The sequence below is a fragment of the Bombus fervidus genome, chromosome 8, assembly GCF_041682495.2.
Source record: "Bombus fervidus isolate BK054 chromosome 8, iyBomFerv1, whole genome shotgun sequence".
Lineage (NCBI taxonomy): Eukaryota > Metazoa > Arthropoda > Insecta > Hymenoptera > Apidae > Bombus > Bombus fervidus.
Genome location: NC_091524.1, coordinates 8,945,353 through 8,962,497, shown reverse-complemented (window position 1 = coordinate 8,962,497; position 17,145 = coordinate 8,945,353). Strand labels below are relative to the sequence as shown.

General features: G+C 29.2%; 3 protein-coding genes across 4 annotated transcripts; 1 reads left to right on the top strand and 2 right to left on the bottom strand.

Annotated features, from left to right (window-relative positions):
* Nucleotides 1–108: 108 nt before the first annotated feature.
* Nucleotides 109–3,310, bottom strand: Cdc16 (cell division cycle protein 16). Its single transcript, XM_072009156.1, has 11 exons — nt 2,928–3,310; nt 2,695–2,847; nt 2,453–2,611; nt 2,199–2,358; nt 1,871–2,123; nt 1,725–1,804; nt 1,556–1,645; nt 1,166–1,475; nt 835–997; nt 546–738; nt 109–465 (listed from the first exon to the last, which is right to left on the bottom strand). Exons 1-11 carry the CDS (start codon nt 3,036–3,038, stop codon nt 182–184), a joined length of 1,956 nt encoding a protein of 651 aa, XP_071865257.1. The 5' UTR covers nt 3,039–3,310; the 3' UTR covers nt 109–181.
* A 156-nt stretch (nt 3,311–3,466) lies between these two features.
* Nucleotides 3,467–14,180, top strand: LOC139990157 (protogenin B). Of its 2 annotated transcripts, none has more exons than XM_072009133.1 (20): nt 3,467–3,882; nt 4,715–4,977; nt 5,055–5,187; nt 5,269–5,425; nt 5,496–5,570; nt 5,664–5,890; nt 6,241–6,374; nt 6,453–6,612; nt 6,689–6,973; nt 7,100–7,264; nt 7,341–7,532; nt 7,618–7,802; nt 7,985–8,132; nt 8,220–8,318; nt 8,396–8,549; nt 8,638–8,771; nt 8,845–9,207; nt 9,298–9,575; nt 9,657–9,764; nt 9,846–14,180. In XM_072009133.1, exons 1-20 carry the CDS (start codon nt 3,816–3,818, stop codon nt 10,053–10,055), a joined length of 3,537 nt encoding a protein of 1,178 aa, XP_071865234.1. In that variant the 5' UTR covers nt 3,467–3,815; the 3' UTR covers nt 10,056–14,180. The 2 variants fall into 2 exon arrangements, with proteins under 2 accessions (XP_071865234.1, XP_071865233.1); XM_072009132.1 differs by having other exon boundaries at nt 7,097–7,264.
* Nucleotides 14,181–14,405: 225 nt separating this feature from the next.
* LOC139990184 (uncharacterized) lies at nt 14,406–16,949 on the bottom strand. The gene is made up of 7 exons (XM_072009240.1): nt 16,542–16,949; nt 16,285–16,458; nt 15,971–16,173; nt 15,746–15,899; nt 15,392–15,660; nt 15,045–15,260; nt 14,406–14,969 (listed from the first exon to the last, which is right to left on the bottom strand). Exons 1-7 carry the CDS (start codon nt 16,588–16,590, stop codon nt 14,916–14,918), a joined length of 1,119 nt encoding a protein of 372 aa, XP_071865341.1. The 5' UTR covers nt 16,591–16,949; the 3' UTR covers nt 14,406–14,915.
* Nucleotides 16,950–17,145: the final 196 nt, after the last annotated feature.

Below are 17,145 nucleotides of genomic sequence, written 5' to 3'. Positions count from 1 at the left end.
CACATCTCTAGTGGGTAAATATTAATTATTTAAGCATGCGTGCATCAAATTTATATACAAAATGAATAGAATATATAATGAAGGATAACTCTCTGAACAAAAAAGGAATGTTTGTAGCAAACCAATTGCTTTATTACATACACAAATCCATTTATCATGTAAAAAAATTTGCGCATTTTTACTATTCTATATGAGCAGTCGATGAATCCAACATTTCAACTTCGGAACTAATGTCAGTGGAATAATTCACAACTACATCTCGCGGATTGCGTTCCACTTTATCAGAAGTATCTTCAGTTTTACTGGAATCTTCTCCCCATCCGGAAAATAAATTTACTCTTAATTTATCAATATCTTGACTTGCTGACCCAGCTACATTATTTGCATTTTCTAAAGGTTCTGCATTATCTGTTTCTTGATGTTCAGTTGCAGGGTACTCATATTTTGGAATATCAACTGGTGCACCTAAAGAAGAATTCGTTTATAATCAGATATAATGTACACTTAATAAAATACATTGAAAACTGAAAATTTTCTGTATATACCAGGATAAGGGGGTGATTCTTCTATAAGTTGTTCCATAACATAAGTTAACATAGTTGTTGTGAAAGTATCATCCCTCCTAAGTCCAAGAGCTCTATGAAAAGCATCAACAGCTTCTTGCGTATTTCCCATTAATGCATGAATGAAACCCACTGCTGAATAAGTCGATGCATTTAATGGATTTAACATTAATGCCTGCAATCATTATTAGGAAATTTATCTGATAGCTCGTAATTTAAATTGACATTTTAAGGAAAAAGTATGTTTCTATGTCAATTAAAATTTTTTAACCTGTTGATGATATTCTAACGCCTCTCCGTATTTCTTCATTTTTCTACAAGTATGACCCAAGTTATTTAAAAGTGCCTCCCATTTACTAGGTAGAATAACATCCTTTAGACCACCTTGAATTCTTTTCATGGCTTCCTTAAACTGCCGTTCAGCAGTTTTGTAACTGTATTCGATGAAACGACAACTCTTGATAAATTAGACAGATTTCCAAAAACCGGGGAAGGGTGGAAGTACACTAATCAGGTTGCAGAGTGAATTTTGAACCTCTTTTTTGCATATTAGAATAACTCAATCTCAGGGATAATACTACAATAGACATCATAATACTTACTCTAAATTATAAAAAGATATAACTCCCATCTCGTGTATAACAAATGGATCGTTTGGAGCTATTCCTTGAGCCTGTTGGAAAAACTTGTCAGCCAATTTAAGATTATTTGTTAATCCGCATTCAAGTCCAATATATAAAAGTGGCAGGTGACAACCTTTCATTAATTGAGAAGCCTTAAAATAAGCAGCCATTGCTTGATCATGCTCATTTTCTACTGCAAAGGAATGACCATAAGCTAACCAAGCAGGACCAAATAATCTGTCCAGTGCTGTGGCTTTTGCTAAATATCTTCGTGCTGGATCACTTTTTCCTATTATCAAAACAATGAAATATCTTATAAAGTAAGAATACAAAATAATTCTAGAATTATCAAATAGAAATCATAATTACCTAGACTATAATAATAACATCCAACAGCAAACCATGCTAAAGCCATGTCTGGATATAAGTCAACTAATTTATGTGCTAAATAAAATAAAGCTGAAAAATGATTATATAATGTATAAAATTTCTTTCTAATTGCACATTCTTTTTCTATATAGAAGTGCAATATAATTACCATTAGTTTTTTTTAGTTCTACTAAACAGGCAATATGTACTGGTAAGCATGAATTATGATATGGATCTTTTTTTAATATTCTAAAATATATGATAGAGATTATAAGATTACATAAATTCACATACATACATAAAGGGATATATTACCTTTCTGTGAGAGAGAAACATTTGTGATAATCACAATTATAATACAATCTCTCTGCTTCTGTAACTTCCATATCCAAATTACCTAATAATCTATCTGTGACAAGAACTCCCATAACACTACATGTTGCAAGTGGTTGCTTTGTATTTGGTTCTTGATATTTTTTCAATTTACTTTCATATAATAGTCGTAAAAGCTCTGCTTCAGCTTCTGTGCATTGTTCAGCAAAGGGAAGAGATTCCAGAAGTTCCTTTTCTATTCAAATTATACGTATCATAAAATTACTTGTATCTATTATTACATAAAATTTATACATACACACTTTAATACCTTCAGCAGCTGAAAGCATTTGATTTTGAACTAATGCTTCAAATGCTTGATATGAATATACATCACAATGTAGAGCTTGTTTGTAACAGTCAGTTGCTACTGCCCTATTATCTAAAGCTTCATATATTCTTCCTTTCACATACAATATTGAACTGTGTACCTATCACAAAATATAAACTAGTCTATAAAGTTCATTACATTACAGAAATAATATTTAAAAGAAGTTATGAAGAACATTATTTATACTTAATCACATTTTTTGGTGCATCTTCTAATATATCTGCACGATCTCCAAAACCTGACTGTGTTATGTTTGTACATACTTCTGATTCTTTAATAACCTGTAATGCTTCATTGTATTCTTTTGCTTCTAACAGACTTCTTACTGTTAGATAATGACACATTACATCTGTCTATAAAGTAATATTAATGTAATTCAAAAAAATGTATATAACAATGTTATGATATTATTAAAAGTTTCAAAATTATAGTTTACCTTTTCCAATCCACGATTTCTAATCAGATGAGCAGCTCTATGATATTGTTTCATGAGATACATACAATGCGCTAAGGTGCATATATCTTTAGGATCTTCGTTACTTAATGAAACAACTTTATCTGCCCAAAATAAAGCAGCACTATAAAGATGCTGTAAACAAACCAGTTTTTTTTAATAGCGTACAATAAATCAACATTTTTTAAAAAGCTTGATAAATTTTGATACTTTACCAAATCAATGTACGATTTAATTAATTTTCTACAATTATCTAAGTCAATATTCTTATTATCTAATAAATTATGCATTTTCTCGCAATCTGCATCAACACTCTGTCGCGCCATATTTAATTTAAATTTTGAAGGTTAGGTATTCCTTCCTTAACGAATCAACGTTATATATACCAAGATACTTGTAATTGAATATAGTACTACAAGGTATTCCTTTCATATATAGAAATACTTGTTATTAAATTATTACAATCAAAATCACATTTCATAGAACATTAGATAATCGCATAAAGTCGTTTTTGCATAGACTAAACAATTTACATTTTTAAACTATACGATGATACAACAACAATAACACGCATGTTGTCATCATTGATCATTTCTACGTAAACATTTCTGATAATGTTATTGGTTAAAATGTAGGGAAATTGGACAAAGCATAATATATGGTGCTGCGTAACAAAACATCATTCTGCTTCAAATATTTCTCGCATCCGGCGCTGTGAGTCACGATATAGAGTTTTGTACGTCTTTTCCTCACTAGAATAATTACAAACAAGGGTAGTAGCGAATTAGAAGATGGCAAGAAACGAATGAATCGCGTGCTAATGCAAACGAAGCTAATCGAGCATAATTCGCGACGACCGTGTAACTCTCGGTATTGTCGACGTCCTCGAGTTTTCGGTGACGATATATTGTTAATCTTAACGATAATGTGAGAAGCTAGAGCGAAGCTGAAAGGGGGGTAAGAGTTCGGCGAACGGAACGGCCAAAAACTCTTGCAGGCGATGTCAAACATGCGGCGACGAATTTCGCAGAAAAGTCTACCAAACCGACGGCGTATTTCGGCCAAGATTTGTCAGTGAAACTAGTGCCAATGAGTGTGAATATATGGCGGCGCGAGTACTTTTACTGAGCATCTTGTTTACAGAAGTGCTAAAGCCCGCTTATGCCGCAGGTGCGTCTCCCTTCTCTCCGTCAATCTAATCTGTTTATATTCGCCAAACTGATACACGCTGGACCACGCGCCTAACGTTCGTTCTTTTGTACTCTTATAGATGGTTACAATCTTGATACTTTTTCTTTTTTTACGAACTGTGCATTATCTGATTAAAATAAGAGTTAAAATTCGAACATTTTCGATTATATAGCCTTTTGAGAAAATAATTATATTTCCTAATATTTTGTTTATATTACTGTGACATGTATGAAAAGAAATTGTTGTAAAACAAATAGTTTAAAATATTTAGATATTTTATTGATAAAAGATTATTTGAATTATGATATGGTAGATTTACTCTAATGATTTAAAATTTGGATTAGTATAATTTTACATGAATATATGTATACATTTGGATTCAGTGATCACATATCATCCTTTTTATACCAAAATTATGTGCAAATTATCATCTTTTATTTAATAAACAAATGGGATATATGTCCTTTTTTTCTGTTCATAAATATATAAATTAAAACATAAATGTAACATAATATACTATATATAATATAATAATGATTTTATAATCATTATACTCTAGATGTATTCTATAAATTACTTATGCTGTAAGTTTGATTCTCCATTTGCAGAATCATCTGATAATTTTATGTTTTATTTACTTTATATTCTATTATATAATATATTGAATCTCATCTTGATAGAGAGGGAGGGGGTGATGTAATAGCCATCTTGAATATGACAGTTTATAATATTCAAAATATTTTTTAACACATTATTATAAAAATTATAAGCTAGTAGATTTTTAGATAGTGCTTTATGTTTTATACTTTAGGTGTCAAAGAAATTGGAACTGGTCTACATAACAAAAACGTGTCAAAATCAGAAAGTTTCAACATTATTCCAACCAAAAGTTCTGGCATAACATTAGAAATTCAACCCAGTGGTCATGTGATATTAGGAAAAAAAGGAGTTACACTTACTTGTATAACTGGACCAAATCAAAATATTTCTTGGTTACACAATGGAATACCTGCACCACCATGTGGTATTGCACGTTGTACTATTCTCAAGAATGGTTCTCTTCACTTACATAAGGTACATATTGAAAAATTTTATTTGTTATTTATCTTAAAATTAAATCAATTAAGTATTTTATTTTATTGTTATAATAGATGGTGCAAAAGTTTAAAGAAAAAAACTCTACTACAGTTAACTTTAAAGATTATTACAAAGATGAATATCGTTGTGTAACACGTACTAATTTAGGGCTTCTAAGATCATCTCCTACATTTATTCACATAGCAGGTAAGTTTTCTGTTTAACATACTGTTATTAAGCTTCCTGATTTTATAAATGATGTTAAAACATATAATTATATTTGTTTAGAACTTGCCCATGTATTTAAAAAGTCACCAGAAAATATAACTGTACAAGAAGGTGAAATTGCAAGATTATCTTGTTTAATAGATAGTATTCCTTTTCCTCCTAATATCACATGGCAGCATAATGAAAAAATATTGTTGCCCAATCAGAGTAATTTAAAGTAAGTAATTTTTGTCAAGAATTAACAATGAAATTATTTTTTATATTAATTGAGATTATTTAATTTGCAGTAGTAAGTATATAATGGTACCACCAGGTGTTCTGTATATAAAAGCAACGAAGTTATCAGATGCTGGTTCATATAGGTTTGTATCTGTACTAGTATCATACAATTGTAAAACAATTTGTGAAATTAAATTAGTAAAGAGAAAACTATAATATATTATCTATATTCACAGATGCATAGTAAATAATGAATTCCTAAAGAAAACCAAAAAAAGTAAGGAAGCAAAATTAACTGTTATTTCACGACCAGAGGGTAATGGATCACATATACCACCATTGTTATTTCCACAAATTTCATACAATCATTGGTTGTTAAATGGATCGAATCTTAGTTTAGTATGTGCTGCATCTGGATATCCACCACCACTTATGATGTGGTCATTTATTCCTCGCTATACTGGTATTTGATATACATATATTAACCATTTGAGTCCTAGGGGTCATTGAAAAAACAGGGTCGAAAAATCCCGAGCAGCACGATAGCGTTGTCTTAATCGATTGCGGCATAATAGCGTTTGTCATATTTGTTACTTTATGAAATACATCTATATTATTATATATGCATACTATTAGTTTATAAATATTTCAAGTTTTGTTCAATAAAAGTTATTGCGTTCAAATGTACTGGGACTTTTCGACACAAAATCTAAACAGCACGATCGTGCTGCTTGGGACTTAAACGGTTAATAACATTATTTATATTTAGATGATATTTATAATATACAAATGTAGTGATTTATTCATTTTTAGGTAATCATAATGTTGCACAACCTCGCATTTTCCTTAATTCTAGTATTGGTATTAATATATTGTCACTAGTAAATGTGAGTGCATCTGATGCAGGAGTTTATGTATGTTCTGTAAAGAACTTTGTGAAGATTCAAGTAAGTTATTAAAAAGTATTATTAAGTATGAACATAGTTGTTCATAATTTTAATAACATGCTGCAAAAAACATTTCAGAATGTAACAGTGGATATATTAATACCACCATCATTTGTGAAGATACCTACAAATCAAGTATGTCCAAATGGGAGAACCGCAAGATTTGAATGTCAAGCACAAGGGTTACCTGTGCCTAAAATATATTGGTTAAAAGATTCATTGAATATAACAATTAATGGTAAAGTTATTCGTTACAATATTTATTTATATTCATGTTATAATACGTATAATTTATGTATAAACTGTTTTTGCAGGACGTAGGACTATATATACAAAAGAATTTAATAAGATGGAACTTGCAATATCAGCAACAGTTCCATCTGATTCTGGTATTTATCAATGTGTTGCTGTAAATTCTGTGGGAGAAATTTGGGCCGCAGGTCGGCTTCAAGTAAACACATCTCGTAATAGTCCTGCTGCACCTACCTCTTTAAAATGTCGTGCTTTGTCACCCGTTAAAATTTTTATTTCCTGGGAACCACCAAAGTCTCTATCACATAGCAGTATTAAAGCTTATACCGTCCATTATAGTCCCGTAGGTAAGTTTAAACGATTTAATATGCATAGAAATATTTATATAATAATTAGTTAAATATTTTATATAGTGGTTAGTTAAATATTTTATAATGTTTTTCAACATCTTATATGTCGTGTTCATCAAGAAGGAGGCAAAGAAGAAGTTTCTCCACCTGAACCGGGTAATTCTACGTCAGTAGAAGTGACGAAGCTTCTTGAACCATATACTAATTATTCCTTCTACATACGAGTGTGGAACAATTATGGTCCTAGCGATCAATCAGCCACCATTTTGTGTTCTACAGCCCCAAGTGGTGCGTTATTTTTTAATGTAAATTTTATCATAAACGTAACGAAAAGCCAAAGGTATAGTTTATTTTCTTTATTCAGTTCCTAAAGGTGCACCAAAAGTAAACGCGAATATACTTAGTAGTACAAAGTTAAATGTATCATGGGAGCCATTACCTAAAAAGGAGTCTCGTGGTGTTGTGGTACAATATAAATTACAGTTGAGACTGCATGAACATCCATCTTCTCGGGTTCTTCACTTACCCGCTGACGTGGATTCTTATGTATTTTCTGGTATATATGTAATTCTTTTTGTACAGTCTTTTGTATACTTTTTTGTATTAATTTTATTTGAAGATTACTAATCATGTTCTTGAAGATTTAATACCTGGAGCACAATACGACCTACGAGTACTAGCCAGAACAAAACAAGGTTGGCCTAACGTGAGCGAATCGCAATTAGAGTGGATTACTGTAACTATGCCACCAGCTGAATCTAATCAATTCATTATCAAAAATGTTGTGGATGTACAAGTATTAATAATAAATGCTTCAATTGTAAAGGTTAGTATACAAATTTTGTTAATCAAATCTTTTTAATATTATTGTACTATTGTATATAATATAATATTTATTATATATATCATATGTATATATATGCATAATATATTATATATATTATATAATAATATTATTATATATTATATTGTGTTTCTATAATATTGAAATAAATTTTGTCATATTAGATGAAATGGAAAATAAATGTTAGGGAAAATAACATAATTGAAACGGAATTTGATCTTTGGCAAATTTATTGTGAGAATCAAAGTGGACATAAATTAGCAACTATTTTTTTACCACAAAATGTTACAGAATATGTATTTACTAATCTTGGTAGGTATTGGTCAAAATCATTTCCAAAAAATTATGTATATGTTGTGTTCTTCTTTAATTATGTATTTATTTTTTGTTCATAATTAGATGTAAATGTTTCTTATACAATGGGCTTATGTATGATAAGTTCTGGTGAAACAACAGGCTGTTTAACAAAACAAATACATACTGTTCAACTTGATACAAGTAAGTATATTATAAATATAAATTTTATTATTAACGTAAACGAATTAATTGGATATATCATTTTTTTTATTAATTAGATAATGTACCAATGGCCTTGGAAGCAATTCCTGTTTCACCTACTTCCATAAATGTTACATGGTCCTTGAATGGTGTGCATGAAGTGAACTCTTTTGAATTATGTTATCATGCAATTCATGTCACAAATTCAGATGGTCCTAAATGTTTTATATTGTACGTAATATAAGTTATACATAATCTTTTTTCATTATAATTTCAATCAACATCTTTGCACTAAATATTTTTAACATCCTCTTGATAGGAACGATACGAAAGCAAATATTGACAAACTCAAACCATTTACATTATATCAGTTTAAAGTAAGGGCCGTTCAAAATAATACAAACCAAAGCAATTTTTATAGCGAATCTGTAGAATGTTATACGAATGAAGATAGTAAGTGTAGAAATACATTATATTTATTTGTACGTTCGTATTACAGAAACGGTAATTTAACAATTAATTTCAGTTCCTGGCAAAGTAGAAGAAGTACAATGGTTTTTAGTAAATAATACAAAAGTACGAATTGCATGGAAGGAACCAAGTAATATAAATGGTATAATACAAAACTATTTCGTTATATACACAATGGACTTAACAGATTCAGCCACAGCATGGAGAAATGTAACAGTACTTGGTAATAAAACATCGACAACTTTACCTGGTCTAACTCCAGGAAAACGGTATTTTGTCATGGTTCAAGCTATGACAAAGGCCGGTTATGGTAAACCGTCAGATCCTATAATCATTATTACTGGTGGTTCATCAAAGGTACCAAGTCCTCCAGATGAACAAAAACCACCACAAAATACAAAACCTGATCAGAGTCTTGGTAAACAAACTTATTTGCTTCAATTGTACAAGAAGTTAATTGAAATAATAAAATTTAATCTTATAATTATTTCATATTTACTTATTTTAGGTGTAATTCTTGGTGTAAGCATAAGTATTGGATGTATTACAATTTGCCTGTGCAGTATATATTGTCGAAAAAAATGTGAGGATGCTCGTATTTTGAGAGAAAGTGCGCAATCTACAAAAGGTCGTGCTTCGGTACGAAATGGAAGTAGATGTTGCGCGGATCAGTCTTCTACATCAGTGAGTCAACAGATGAATACCAGAATAACGCCTAATGAAATTGAACTTGCTGTTCTTTGTCCCACATCTCCAATCACAACTAACCCACATTTAGACACAAAAGTATGTAAATCTTTTTTTGTAATGTATATAAATATAAGCTTATATTTGAATAAACAATTCCATGAAAATATATCATTGCAGGGTGGCAAATCTAATGGGATTCTTGAATCTTGTGTAAAGGAGCCTTTATTACCATCATGGGAAATAAATGGTGAACCGAAAGATATTCATATAACAAAAAATTCTCAGGTGCGAAAAATTTTCATTTTGAATAATACAAAATGATTAAATAATTTTATATATGAAACTAATATATGTCTTGAAATATAGTACAAAACAATGGACAGTGTTGTCTTAAGTACACAAAAACAAGAACAAGAGCCAGAACAAGATTTAGATGGCACACAGCTTACAGTGGTCAATTGTACTTTAGGCAGTAGCAATAGCAGTTTAAATAATAATTCTGGTTGTCCAGATGGAGATACGTCCTTACCAAAACCTATATGTATATCTGTTCCGGCGCTTGGACCAAATGGATGAAACCATTAGGCAATATATTTGCGTGTTCACATTTTCTTCCTATGCTTCCATGCAACAGGTAGGATGTAAAACTTTTCGTGCAACTTGAATCATTTGATTGCAAGATGTATATACACACAAAAGTACATACATACGTATGTATGAATTACAAGAACAGAATTCTCAAGGAAGTTAGAAGCAATGCAAGTTACTATATTTTACAAGTTTAACACGGCATAACTTGTGAATAAAAATACTAACGCATACATGATTAATGTAAATAATAATGTTTTGAAAGTGCGTTGAATCTGGACACTTCAACTATTATCTTGTATATAATGTTTGAAAGCAAGTTATTATCGATAACACAGTATTTCTGCATTAGCAGTTCGGCAAGGAATCTAGTAATTTTTAGATTTCATTTTGTATGAAATAATACCGTGGCACAGATATATCATGCAAATGATACTTAATAATATTCATTAGGTAACTTGCTCATATGTATATTGACATCTATTAAAAAAAGAAGAGTATGAAAATGAAAATTAAGCAAGTGGGATGATATGAAAATTCTTGATGTGCACCTGGGTGTCTGTTAATTATGAGTATGTTCATAAAATATCATGTTTCGAATAATAGTGAAAAAGTAAATAATGCATTCCTTCACACTAGAAGACAAAATTATTAAATATCCAAATTACGGGTATGGCCTAATTTATTTCATGATATATATTGCTTTTATAGGGAGCAATAGTACTGATCATTCCAAAATCTTATGTTTTCCATTAACTAAATCTAAATTAACAAGAGATGGTTCTTAGGTTCTAAGAAATTAAGAAAAAGTACTATATAATCAGATTTTATGTATTAAAAGTATAGTCTAGGTTTTTCTTTTATTACAAATACTGTAAGTATACATATAGCATCGCAAATCTTGGCAAATATTTATTTTATTGAAAAATAAGACGTTGACAAACATTTTTAAAAAGTGTAACTGAAATGTTCATATTATATAATTTAGCAGAATCTTTTTTATACTACAAGTTTGATAACTGTATTATACACTATTGAGACATTTGAGAACAGGAAAAAATAATAATGGAATTTATAAAAACAGCATTAAAATTTTGTAATATAAAAAAAATCTACAAAAAGAATCGAAACAATTTTAAATCATAATATTAATTTAATCATTGGAAATGTATAATATAATATATTTATTTTTTCCTGTTCATATGATAGAAATAAACCTTATGTTGTACAAGATATTTAAAGTTAACTACATCATACAAAAGCAAAAAGTGAAAAATGCGAAAGAAAATTATAAACATATTCCAGACTGGTGCATGTTACCATGACAGAAAAACCCAACACAGTACCTGATAGAATAAGCTATATCTTTTAGAGTGAGACGTAGATATGTCATGTTATTATTGTACCTCCATTAATTGTTATTTATTACATTTTACATTCAGTACTATTTTAAATGATCACATTACACTGAATTTATGCAATAATATAGTCACTACAAGCACAGTATGAAATCATGTAAAAATAGAATTAATTCAATCTGCACATGCTAGAGATTTTACCATATATTTATTACACAGAGTTTTACATCTTTGTACGAGATAATTTGTTAAACATATAATTTAAAGTCATTTTTGAAAAAAATTATTCTGCCTTGTGTTGAAATGATGTTGCTATTAATAGAGATTTTTTATATTGTATATTCTATAACTAAACTTTTTTGAATATAACTCATGATTTACCTATTTTTATGAAAACTCAGTACTAGTGGATTACTAAAAAATTTCACAAGATCTGATTGCAGTTTTATGAAAATAAGTAACTTCATTTAAACACTATTTATGAAATTCGTTACATATTCTACGATCACGATTATTAGAATCTCAATTAAAGATAAACTATCATAGCTATTTACTGACTTGACAGTTCTACAACAAATTATGTTTGTTATGAAGCATAAACATTTCACAGATAGAATGCCTGTTTTGTGATTTTTATTTAAATGATTTGTTTTCCATTTGTTATCATATTTAACACGACCTGTTACATTTTATGTTACTGACATATAGTAGTATACTTTTATATTTGTTGAAGGTATTTGTTACTCTTCTTAGAGTTAAATAAGAAACAAGAATTGATATATAATAGTAGGCAACTAGTAACTGATCGCTCATGAATTCATTTTTCTTTTTGCATTAAAATTCTTAAAATATTTTTAAATATTTTTTGCACTGTATGTATATGTTAATTATTAAGCTTGTACAATTTTCTAACATTAATGGAATTTAAAAAAAGAACAAAAAAATAGTTGTAAAGAAAAAGGTATTATTTTTAAGGGAAGAAAAGATAGATCAAAAGCATTAATAAAGAAAAAGAGATATAATAATATGGCGACAAAATATTCCATGGCAAATATTACGCATTTGTCATTTTAAAAAATGTTTTGATTTTATTGTATACAAATCTTAACTAATGTTTGTAGAATTAAATTGTATTTTGATCATTTTACTTTTTAGCAGCATAATGTACTGTATTTGTTAAGCGCGATATTGTTCTGTCTGCTATGAACGTAATTTTAATATAAAAAATCATTTATTTGCGTTAATTTGTACCTTATATAAAAAGTTTTCGATTTATAAGACAACATTCGTAAATTTGAAATGGATTGAAACGTATTGGTGTTGAATTGATATCATAATATCTTTGATTAATTGTGTGAATGTGATAAGTTTCAAGCTTTGTAAAAAAAGAAAAAAGAGAAAGCAAAAAATAGAGTCGCCGTGCTGTTATCTGAGCGTTTTATTTGCTTCAAAAGATTGATTACACAGTATTGAAGTACAAAGCAATAAACATTGTTATCTTTAGGCTACAAATAGGAAACAGCAAGTATTGTAAATGTTACATTTAGAGTATAACGATTTATATGAAAGAAAAATATTAGAATTGAGGCTATTTTGATTACAATTAAAAAAAAAGTATTTGTTTATTTTATAAATTATTATATACATTGATTTAGAAATATCATAATCTATTACTTTACTGCATTACGCTAAGCAATGTTTGGGATATGCATAAGGTATTATTCATACTACTTTTGTCATGCATCAAATTTAATTTCCTATTATATCATTCGAACTTGTACCTTTACTAAATGATAAGGAGCATAGTACATATTATTTAATTTCACTTGCAATAGTTTTTTCACAAAGTAACAATCCAATAGTATTGGCCATACACAGACAAAGTATTAATTATGTTGTACGGCGACTCTAGTCAAGTAAATATACCTCCATAATTGCCACCCTATACAAGGGGTAGGTATGTTATATTACTTAATTTTAACTTAACCTCAGTACCTATTACACAGCACTATAATTTAGATTTACGCGATTTACCTCAAAAAATTTATTACAGTGAGTAGATATAGCCAAGACATTATACTTTATTTTATATAAGATATATATGAAAAAGCAAACCCGGTAAAAGAAATTTGATGTTTGTATCATTACCGTTAATTATAGCACTTATTCTATATCGAGAAAACTTTATTAATTTATTTTTTCATAAATCCTTATCATTTTTTTACTGGAACATACACGATTAATGTATTGCTATAATTATGCTGTTTTTTAGGGTGCAGTTACTTTGTAAATATTTTTATCTACGATTGTATATATATTATCTGCAGAAAATATTAAAAGTATATATTTTAATATATTATGTATAATGAACTACATCAAATTATAATCTTATTGTTTAAAGTATTAAAACGATACACGAAATATTTAATGATATTGTTGACCCTTCTGATGCAGTATCTTGTTGTAACCAATGATTGAAATAAAATTAAAACAGTGTATCGATGTTGGTTGTGTTAAAATATATGTAAAAAATAATACCTAGCCCTAGAAAAACATTCAGTTACGAAGAACTGCGAAGGTATAGGTAAAACAAGTGAATAAATGCGTAAATGAGCAACTTTATTATCAAATTAATAACAATTGCTTCAGAATAGTAATGCTATTAATTTTACTTGGCAGTTATTGCCATTTTATTATATATTATTTTGTGTAAAAATTATGTTTACCTTTATATAATAAACTTACTAATTTTTTTGTTTGGCATTTAGAAATATTTTCTAACTTAATTAATATTATTTGTACTTGATTTAATACATTATATAATTTAAATATATCTAATTTATTAGATTTATATAACCATAAGATATCATTTACTTGGAATAAAAAGATTTCTAAGTTATGAGTCACAGCTTTTGGAAGATACACATTAAGTGGAATGCAATGGATATAAAAACACAAAATTCTTCTACTTCTATAGATCTTGTTAATTGTTTAACAGTTTTTATTTATACTCCCAGTCTTGAAAAATTCAGTATAAAAAGCATTTTGGCGATGTACATAATTCTCTAAAATATTTATCCAAATAACATTACATGTTATAATATATCGTGTTTAGGCATGTAAATAGTCTAGTTTTATTCTTCAATATTTTTCAACTTAGTTATTCCTATAATGTCGAAACTGACTAGCAACCCTAAGGTGCAAAAATTTTATACCTCAAACTATAGTAAAATTAAGTACATTAATTCCTACTTTATCACATTTGCAATAGGCTTATACATGAAATCTTCATATTCCATCTGTACTTTTTTATAAACTCGACTAACAATAATTGTTAGAAGGTAAAATACGAGTAATGTGTGTAACATACAATAGAGTATGTAACTTGCATAGATTACTAGGCACAAGGTGAAACGCTCCAAATGTTATTTCATACAAATTATTGTAAGCTTTTTCAATATTTGATGTCGGCAGTCTATATTGCTAAAATTCATAGAACCAAGGAATGTGGAAATATCTTCATGTTTACATAATCATCAAGAACCTATAAATAAATAATTGACATAATACCTTCTTCATCAGAATTTATGTTCTTTTAGCCACATAAATAATTATTTACCTCTTTCAAAGCATCTTTTGTGAGTTTTGGATAAAGATATGTAAACCCAATACTCGATAATTTTCCTGCCTGTAGATACAAATGCTTATTGTAAAGAAGTTCTTGATCTATGTATGGAGACAGAGGACTATTTTCCACTCCATCTTTATTGCAAGCTTCTGCCCAAGGTCCCATATGTTTGTCATTGACTTCTTCAACAACAGAACTCATATCTGTCTAAAATACATAAACAAAATAACGTTTTTAACCCATATCAGAATTAAAACTTGCATTATAGTTCAAAGAAATTATATCTGAATTTCTTAGTAGTAAGAGAAAAAAATAGTGCAACAAATTTTCTTCCATACTTTGGCTAGTGTAGATAGTGCAGTACCCCAATAATCATGATTGATATTAAATAATTCTGAAACTATAGCACTGATTGATCCTTGAGTTGAATCACCTTCGTCAACAACGTTATATGTTTGGCCTACAGTTTCTGGCCTATTTACTACATGCCAAATAGCCCTGGCTACATCCCTCACATGAACTGTGTTCATGTGAAGATCTGGTCCCCAAAGTAACTTCATCATTTCTCCCAAATGTTTATAAACAGCTCCTACCACTAAACGTGGTGCTACATAGGAGAAATTAATTTGCATATATAAAATATTTGAAAAAATTATTTGTTCATTTTCTATTAGGCAATAAATTATTATTACCTAATCCATTTCTATCACCACAGCCATATACTATGGCTGGTCTAAGGATTGTAAAGTTTAAATTTGGTATGATTTTTAAATCATTCTCTACTTGTAACTTATATTTTGCAACAAATGTCCATGGTTCTCCAGCATCTTCTTCTTTGAGAGAATTCTATGAAAATATTACAGATTACTAATCTTTGTAATAGATTGTTTAATACAAAAATATCAAAGTTCACATACTTTGTCAGAGGTACTAAAATTACCAGAAGATATTTCTACATAACGATCAACTTGTAATTTTGCAGCTTGTTGAGCACAATTTATACTCAACTTATAAATTCCTTCTTTATATACAGGATCTGTTTGACTGCTCTTTGTTTCTCCAGCACAATTGATTACAAAATTAATCGGATTGTCAGATAAAAATGCATTTTGACAAGATACTACAAATAAATATTCAAAAGCTAATCATAAAGTACACGTTCAACAAAACAATTATTATCGTAATTGTTTCGTTGAAAATAGATAGGCGCCCTTATCAAACTTTAAATTACCAGTGTTGATTAAATTTGCGCTCTTAAATTCGAGCAAAGGATGCTCGAATAATTGCTGATGTTTAGTATTCAGCCAAGCAGTTTGCGGCGGCACTTTATCCACGACACGTATAAAGGACACAAGATCGTTATCCAGTAGATATTCCACGAGATTACGTCCTATGAAACCGCATCCTGTTTCAACGATAAAACTTCTTTTTAGTTGTTTTGTTTGTCACTTCCGCTATATGCTATCATATGAAGTAGAATATGCTCACCTCCTAAAATTATTACTCTTGGCTTTTTATTAGAACCAGACGTTGCCATAATTATTTGTCATTTAAATCCGTTATTCCTTTGTTAAGTTTTGTCCACTTTTGTCAAAGTAAGAAGACCGTTATGCGTTATGACACTTCATAAAAAGACTTCAGTTAGCGATATGGTTATCAAATCACTGTGCGACCAGTCTTCAACTAACCTCAAAAATATGCCGCAAATAAACGTGTTACCACTACCACTATTCTATACCGATGCCTTTCGTCAGAATCATCGATGCTGAATGTAGTTTTTGATTGCCTTAAGTTAGAGGAAGACAGAATCATGAGGTACCGTTCACTGACGATTCTCGGTTGCAGTTTAAAAGTGCCTTCTTCTAAATCGCGCATCAATCACTAACAAACAAAATATGAAGAATACCTACCGATAAACGAGATTATGAATGATCAATATGCTACTGGCCGAGTTTCAAAACTGATGCGAACGCGGTCGATAGAGATACTTCTCTATCTTATCGATAGAGTGATAATGTATAAATTATTATAAGATTCATCTAATAATTTTTATAAATTTAAAAACATATTTTTCTTATAAACTTATAACATA